Source organism: Lutra lutra, chromosome 12, assembly GCF_902655055.1.
Source record: "Lutra lutra chromosome 12, mLutLut1.2, whole genome shotgun sequence".
In the NCBI taxonomy this organism is placed as follows: domain Eukaryota; kingdom Metazoa; phylum Chordata; class Mammalia; order Carnivora; family Mustelidae; genus Lutra; species Lutra lutra.
Genome location: NC_062289.1, coordinates 76,807,056 through 76,815,331, shown reverse-complemented (window position 1 = coordinate 76,815,331; position 8,276 = coordinate 76,807,056). Strand labels below are relative to the sequence as shown.

General features: G+C 47.2%; 1 protein-coding gene across 3 annotated transcripts in view; it reads left to right on the top strand.

Annotated features, from left to right (window-relative positions):
• The first annotated feature begins 7,217 nt into the window (after nt 1-7,217).
• Nucleotides 7,218-8,276, top strand: part of SGSM1 (small G protein signaling modulator 1) — a 95,064-nt gene continuing 94,005 nt past the window's right edge. For all 3 annotated transcript variants that reach the window (XM_047697827.1, XM_047697826.1, XM_047697823.1), the window contains exons 1-2: nt 7,218-7,315; nt 7,425-7,468. In XM_047697827.1, the coding sequence (XP_047553783.1) occupies nt 7,297-7,315; nt 7,425-7,468 (63 nt within the window). In that variant the 5' untranslated portion in view covers nt 7,218-7,296. The remainder of the gene's footprint in view (nt 7,316-7,424; nt 7,469-8,276) is intronic.

The following is an 8,276-nucleotide window of genomic DNA, read 5'->3' as shown; positions in this document are numbered from 1 at the left end:
AAAAATTAGTCTAGTCATATTTCCATACACTAACAACAAGCAATTTGAAAAGGAAATTAAAACAATTTCATTTACAATAGCATCAACAAGAATAAAGTAACTTGGAATAAACTTAACCAAGCAGGTATAAGACTTATCTGCTGAAAACTACAAAATGTCATCAAAAGAAATTTAAAAAGATACAAATAAATGGAAAGATATCCTGTGTTCATGGATTGGGAGATGTAACATTATTAGGATGACAATACTATCCCAAACTACCTATAAATTCCATGCAATCCCTACAAAAATCTCAAAAGCTATTTTTGTAGAAATGGAAAAACTGATCCTAAAATTCATAGGGAAGATCGAGATTCCCCAAATGGCCAAAACCATCTTGAAAAAGAAGAATGAAATTAGAAGGTTCATGCTTCCTTACAGTAATCAAAATCGTGGTACTGCACTAAGAACAGCTATTAGATCAACTGAGTAAAACAGGAATCTGGAAATAAAACCATACATCTACGATCAATTGGTTTTGTTTATTTATTTATTTATTTGAGAGCAAGAAGAGAAGAGAAGAGAAGAGAAAAGCATGAGTCAGAGGGAGGGGCAGAGGGAGAAGTAAACTCCCCACAGAGCAGGAAACCTAATGCAAAGCTTCATCCCAGGACCCCAGGATCATGACAGATGCTTAATGACTGAGCCACCCAGATGCCCAGATCAACTGGTTTTCAAGAGGCTGCCAAGACCATTCAATCAGGAAAAAGTAGTCTCTTCGGGGCGCCTGGGTGGCTCAGTGGATTAAAGCCTCTGCCTTCTGCTCAGGTCATGATCTCAGGGTCCTGGGATCGAGCCCTGCGTCGGGCTCTCTGCTCCACAGGGAGCCTGCTTCCTCCTCTCTCTCTCTCTCTGCCTCTCTGCCTACTGGTAATCTCTGCCTGTCAAATAAATAAATAAAATCTTAAAAAAAAAAAGTAGTCTCTTCAACAAATGTGCTGGCACAACTGGATATCCACATAAAATTAAGTTGGATCCCTACCTCATACCATATACAAAAATCAACTTAAAATGATTAGAGACTTAAATATAAAATCTGTAACTATAAAAAATCTTAGAACAACACCTAGGAGCAAACAGTCATGATCTTGCATTTGGACATGGTTTCTTGGGTATGACACCAAAACCACAAGTAACAAGAGAAAAAAGATAAATAGGGCATTATAAAATTCTAAAACTTTTGTGCACCATCTGAATAGGTCACTATCAAGAAAGAGAAAAGGCAACCCATGGAGTAAGAGAAAATATTTGCAAATCATATATGTAATGAGAGTCTAGTAACCAGAATATGTTCAGAATTTGTACAACTCACCACAAAAAAAAGACAATCAAACTTAAAAAATGAGCAAAGCACTTGAACAGAATTTCTCCAAAGAAGTTCTACAAATGGCTCACAAGCATATGAAAAGATGTTCAACCTCATTAGTCATTAAGGAAATGCAAATCAAAACCACAGTGAGATACCACTTCACACCCACTTGGATGACTCTAATTAAAAAAAAAAAAAGTAAAGTAAGTTTAGGCAAGGATGTGGAGAAATTGAAGTCCTTATGCATTGCTGGTAGGAATGCAACATGGTGCAGTCACTACGGAAAATAATTCAAAGGCTCCCCAAAATGTTAAATGTAGAATTACCCTATGAGCTGTGACTTAATCCATTCAGGCAGCTATCACAAAGTACTATCAGCTGGGTGGCTTATAAATAACAGAAATTTATTTCTCACCATTCTGGAGGCTGGAAAGTCCAAGATCAAGGTATTGGCATATTTGGGGTCTGGTGAGAGCCTACGACCTGATTTATAGACGGCTATCTTCTCATTGCATCCTTGCATGGTGGAAGGGGCAAGAGAGCTCCCTGGGGTCTCTTTCATAAGGGCACCAATCCCATTCACTAGGGCACCACCCTCCTGACTTAATAACCTCCAATAAGACAATAAGACACCACCTCCAATACATCTCTAAGTATACTGGGGATTAGGTATCAATATATGAATCTGAGGGGACATAAACATCCAGTCTTTATCACTCAGCAATTACACTCCTAGTATATATCCAAGTTAAATAAAGTTATATGTGCCCACACAAAAATTTACACACAAATGTTCATAGCAGCCCTGTTCACAATAGCCAAAAGGTGTAAACAATCTAATATCCATCAACTGATGATGAACAGAGAAACAAAATGTGTTCTGTCCACACAATGGTATATTGTAAAAACCCATAAAAAGGAATGAAGTACAGACCTTTGTTATGACATGAATTAGTCTCAAAAATATAGCGATATCTGAAAGAACCTAGACACAAAGGCCACATGTGGTATTTTCCATTTACATGAAATGTGCAGAATAGGCAAAGCCATAGAGACAGAAATCAGATTAGTGGTTGCCAAGGGCTGCAGGGACAGGAGAATGGGGAGTGACTGCTTAAGGAACACAGGATTTCCTTTTTTTTTTTTTTTAAGATTTTATTTATTTATTTGACAGAGAGAGACCCAGTGAGAGAGGGAACACAAGCAGGGGGAGTGGGAGAGGGAGAAGAAGGCTTCCCGCCAAGCAGGGAGCCCGATGCGAGGCTCTATCCCAGGACCCTGAGATCATGACCTGAGCCAAAGGCAGATGCTTAATGACTGAGCCACCCAGGAGCCCCAACAGGGTTTCCATTTGAGGTGGAAGAAATGTTCTGGAACTAGATAAAGGTGATTGTTTCACAACATTGTAAAGGTACTAAATATCACTGAATTGTCCACTTTAAATGGTTAAAATGGTGGGGGTGCCTGGGTGGCTCAGTCGGTTAAGCACCCAAGGCTTGGTTTTGGCTCAGGTTATGATTCCAGGTTTCTGGGATCAAGCCCCGCGCCCTGTCTGGGACCAAGCCCGGTGTCCTTTTAGGCTCCATGCTCAGGGGGAGTCTGCTTCCTCTCTCTCTCCCAATTCTCCTCCCACTGCTTGTTCTCTCTCTCTCTCTCAAATAAATAAATCTTTTAAAACATAAAATAAATCTTAAAAAAAAACAATAAAATAAAATAAAATGGTTAAAATAAAATGAAATAAAATGGTAGGGTGGGGTGACTGGGTGGCTCAGTCAGTTGAGCATCTGGCTCTTGGTTTTGGGTCAGGTCATGATCTTGGGGTCCTGGGACCAAGGCCCATGGCGGGACTCTGTGCTCAGCAGGAAGCCTGCTTGAGATTCTCTCTCCCTCTGCCCTCCCCCTGCCCTCTTTCTCTCATAAATAAGTAAATCTTTTAAAAAATAAATAAAATGGTTAAAGTGGTGACTGTAATCACCATTAAAAAAAAAAGAAAGAAAGAAAAAAGCTTGCTGATGGACAGAAGGTGGGATGAAAGTGCCAGAAGGAAATCAAGAGTCTCCTGGTTCCTCTGGGGAGTTATGCATTGGAGGAGCCCTGAGTCCTCACTGGGTTTCAGGCTCCACTGCATCCTTTCTCTTCTTTGTCTAGGCACAGTCAATCCCACCCCAGGCCCTTTGCACCTGCTTTTCCACACACCTGGAATGATTTTCCTCCAACTCGTGGCTGGCTACTGCCATCTCTGAGACTCATGTCTCAGCTGTGTGGTCATTCCTTAAACACCCTTCCACAATTTGGACTGATTCCTCCTTATTTCCCCAACCCCAAAATCCCCAGTGTCACGCCATCCAGTTCACATGTTCTTCAGCATTGATCACAATCTGTTATTTTATGGATTTGATTACTTGCTTATTGTCTGTCTCCCCCCAGCTCAACTGTGAGTTCCATGAGAAAAATATATTCCTATTGTCACCAGCTAGACCCCAAGACCGAACGTTACTCACCTGCTTCTACTAACTGACCTTTGTCCTACAGTTTTCCTTATGTTCTTCTTTCCAGTTTATCTCTTAATCTAGACAAAAGACCCTAGGGTCATAGCATCCCGTGATGGAGAACCATCTAGAGAAACAGAACCAACTGGATTTACTTATCTGTTTTTACAAGGAATTGGCTTATTCAGTTATGGAGGCTGAAATATCCCAAGACGGGCAAACAGCTGACCCACGAGAGCCAATGGTGTATTCCACAGCAAGTCTGAAGGCCCAGAACCCAACAAGAGCTGAGATTTCTCTTTGAATCTGAAGCTCCCAAAAGACAGATGCTTCAGCTCACACAGTCAGGCTGGAAGCATTCTCTCTAACTCAGACTTCTTTGTTCTATTCAGGTCATCAGTTGGTTAGCTGAGGCCTCTCCACACTAGAGAGGACCATCTGCTTTACTCAAATGTGAATCTCATCTAGCAACACCCTCAAAGACACACCCAGAGTAAAATTGAACCAAATATCTGGCCATCCCGTGACGTTATCAAGTGGACACATACAATTAACCATCACAGCAATGAAGAGTAAATGCTACATGGGGCACAAAAGACAATGCGAACTAGAATTACTCTCTACAGTAAGTAGGTTAAGAACACCTTGGCTTGAATCCAGTCTCTCTATGTTCTAGCTACATGCCTTTGGCTAAGCTGTTTAACTTCTCTGGGAGCTTCAGGATAAAATACAGATGATGAGAAAAACCTACATCATGGGGTTTTTTGGTGCATTAAATGAGCTAATATGTGAAAAGTTCACAGCCCAGTGCCAGACACATTTAAGTGCTCTAAATTACAGTTATTATCATTGTTATTATATCATGAATTGTGAGGTCATGCCTTCTGCCAGTTATCAGTGTACTGCCTCTCAGCTCCAAATTGCTCCTCTGATGATTGTTCCTCGGTAATAGGCAGGACTTCCTGAGCATTTCTAATTTGTACTGAGCACCCTGCTGAGCTTTCTCAATAGAGGGCACAGAAGGGACAAGGCAGGAGAAAAAGGCTTTCCACCTGGTTCTGGCTGCAGCACCACTGGGCAGTGACACGGGATGAGGCATAGCCTGGGAAGCATGAGGAAAACTGGCACCCAGCAAAGTTTTTCTGCTCTGGCCAGAGGGAGAGTCCCATCACTTCCCAAGATGATGCTAAGTGATGGCGCCCCTAGTGGTGAGCGGTCCAACTGCAGCGGGACCTGTTGAGAAACCCCAGGGAGCCGGGCCTGATCCCATCCTTGCCCAACTTCCTGCTGCTGTCAAACCAAAAACTACCAATTCTTATATCTTGGAAGAAAACCTCCAGGTTTTCAAGGAAGGACCAGCGCAGCGCCGGTCAACTTCCCAGACTTAGTGTTTGGTTTGGGAAGGGAGAAACGTGGGTTCTGGAAAATGGCTCCCTACAGTGATGCCTAGTCACCCTACTTTTCTAAAGTACCCTAGTTAACATAGGGGTGCAGTCAAGGGTAAGAACCACTGAATCAGTCTCTTGGATCCTGAGGTTGTAATTCTGGCTGTGGCTCCCTTGCTGTATGAAGTTGGACAAAGGTCTCTCTAGGCTTGGCTTTCTTTTATAATACAAAAAAAAAAAAAAATGAGTTTTGAGGGGTAGGGAGACAAGAAGATCAGGCAGACACACCTAAAGCCCTTAACACAGTAGCTGGCACATAGTAGGTCCTCAATACATGGTTCTAATATATGGTGGGAGGGTATTTGGCTTCCAAGCAACCATTTCACATTCTCTGGGCCCACGGCGGACTTGCCACATTCTCATTGGAGATAGTGGGTGGGTGGGATTGTGACTCAGAGTCCCCTTCCTTAGCAAGGAGCAGGTGTGTGTCTCAGTCAATGCTCCTTCTTCAGAACAGGAACCTCCAATAGCTATAGCTCCTTTCACCTGAGTGGTGGCACCCTGACGACACTGTCCTCATCACCAGGTGACTATTCCCAAAGATTTCTCTTTCTGGAACTGCCTTGCTTTCAACCCATTTCCCCAAGTGCTTGCCTCCCCTTAGTGAGACCCACCCATCTTCTAATAATGGTATTCCCATTATCCTTCCAGTTTTTCCCCTTTTCACTAAGTTAGCCAAAATCACCTTCTCTGGCTTATGGCCAAAGACTTCCGACACTGACAAATGGAAAAGAGGGGATTCTGAAACCGGGGCGGGGTGGGGGGGCTCTTGAAAGCAGGACGCAAGTCTTTAAAGTGGACTTCAAGGCCATAACAGGACCTTGGTCTTCCACCATCCTCCTTGTTCACGCCACTCCAGCCCCACTGGCCTCTGAGATGTTTGTCACACCCAGTGGCACACTCCCACCTCAAAGCCTCTGCACTTTTTGTTCCCTTTGCCTGGAATGCTTTTCCTCCAGAAATCCCCACAGTCTATTCCTTCTCTTCTTTACTCAGATGTCACCTCCTCAGTGAGGCCTCCCTCAAACACCCTACTTCAAAATACAAATCGCACCTGTGTGGGCCCTCCTTGTCTCCTTTGCCTATGTAATTTTTCTCCAGAAACTTCCAATATGCCGCATGATCTGCTTATTTATTTTGTTTTCTGCCTTCTAAGCCCTTTGAGGGCAGGCTTTTGTCTGAGTTGCTCACTTTGGTATCCTCAGCACAATAACCTGACACATGGTAGGTGCTCAATAAACGTTTGTAGACCCGAGTTGCAGTCTGGGTGGCTGCGGTCAGGAACTTGGTGGAACAAGTGCTGGTCCCAAAGAGGTCATTGCCTGCCTGGCCCTGGAGGTCCTGGCTCACAGGTGCCCTATTAGGGTCCTGGGACAATCTTTCCCAATAATCTGCAAGTGGGGGAGGGAGCCACTTAAGGCCTGGCCATATCTTGCAAGACTCCTAATAATAATAACAACAATAACAACAACAACAACAACAACAGCTATCTTTTACGGTTGCTGGCCTTTTTTCCTAGGTCTCCATTAAGTGCTTTATCTTTACTCTCATTTACGTCTCATATCATTCCTATGTTATCAAATTATATCCATTTCAAAGGCGAAACCCCTGAGGCTCAGAGCGTCAGTAGCAGTCCCGCCATCTCCTACCGCTTCCTGGAGCCTGGCACAGAGCAGACCTCCAATAAAGGATGCCTCCCTGCCCTGCCCAATAGAGGTTGTGAGGGACTTGGGGCGCCAGGCGCAGGGGGGGGGGGGGGGGGGGCGCGAGGCGGGGGGCGGAGCTTCCGCGGAGGGCGGGGCGCTGGCCCTGGGACCTGAGCCTGCGTCTGGCCCCAGAGGAACCTCCCGCCAGGAACCCGGACGCTCAGCTGCTGCTCACTGGAGGGGCGGGGCAGCGGCGCGGCGGGTCCTGACGTCACCCGGCGCTGGGCCCCGCCCCGCCGCGGCTGCAGCAGCAGAGCCAGAGAGCAGCCTCCGCCGCTGGCCTGACTGGGAACGCAGCGCGCGCGGCCATGGCCTCGGGCCCCCCGGGTAAGCGGCCGTGGGGCGCAGGGGTGGCGGGGGGAGACGGCGAGAGGACAGCCCCGGGCCTCCGCCTTCAGCTCTGGGCTGACCGGCCGTCCCCCATCTCGTCCCACAGAAGCGGACACGCGACAGAGGCTGCTGCGCACTGTCAAGAAGGAGGTAGGTGCCAGGGCGCGGGCGGGGGTCGCTGCCTTGAGGGAGGGGTCTGCTGCAACCCCGCACCCCTACGCCGGGGAAGGTCTCTAAAGGAGTGGTGGGTCCTGGCAACCGGGCGGCACCTCCGGTGTGGGGCTCACCTGGGTAGGTATTTACCTCCTGCGGGACTGGAGGCCAGAGTTTGGGGGTGGGAGCCTCCGGTATTGGGGGGGGTCTGAATGCAGCGGGAGGGCCCCCCAGGTGTGGGGTACACCTGGATGTGCCTGGGTAGGACCCCTTCTTGTGGAAGAGCAGATGGGTGGGTCTCACTAAGGGGAGGCAAGCACCTGGGGGGGCCTGACTGGACGTATTGGAAGGTGCGGGGCCTGGATGGGGCTGCAGAAGGAGGACCAGACTTCGGAAAAGGGGAAAGGTTCACTTTGGGAAAATAACAATCCCCCATTCCCCTTCCCCACCATTCTCAGTCCTTGGAGCCACCCCCAGGAGCCAGGGGACTCCCTCCCTGGGAGTCCCTAGTCAGTGGCTTACTCCGTTTGTGGGCATGTGCCAAGGCCTCATGGCAGGTGGGTTCCCCTCACCCACCCCTCCCACCCCTCACCCCCCACCCCCCACATGCAGAATCAGTCCCGGCTCAGCTGCCCTTCTGCCCCTTCTCTCTCCTTGGGGCCAGCTGGGAGCCAGGTCTAGCCTTTAGCTAATAGCACTTGACTTCCCGCAAGGGGTGAATCTATAAGCATGGGTTCCTGGGAAGCATTTAGATGCTTGGACTGTGTGTGTGTGTGTGTGTGTGTGTGTAGAGCACACTCACGCC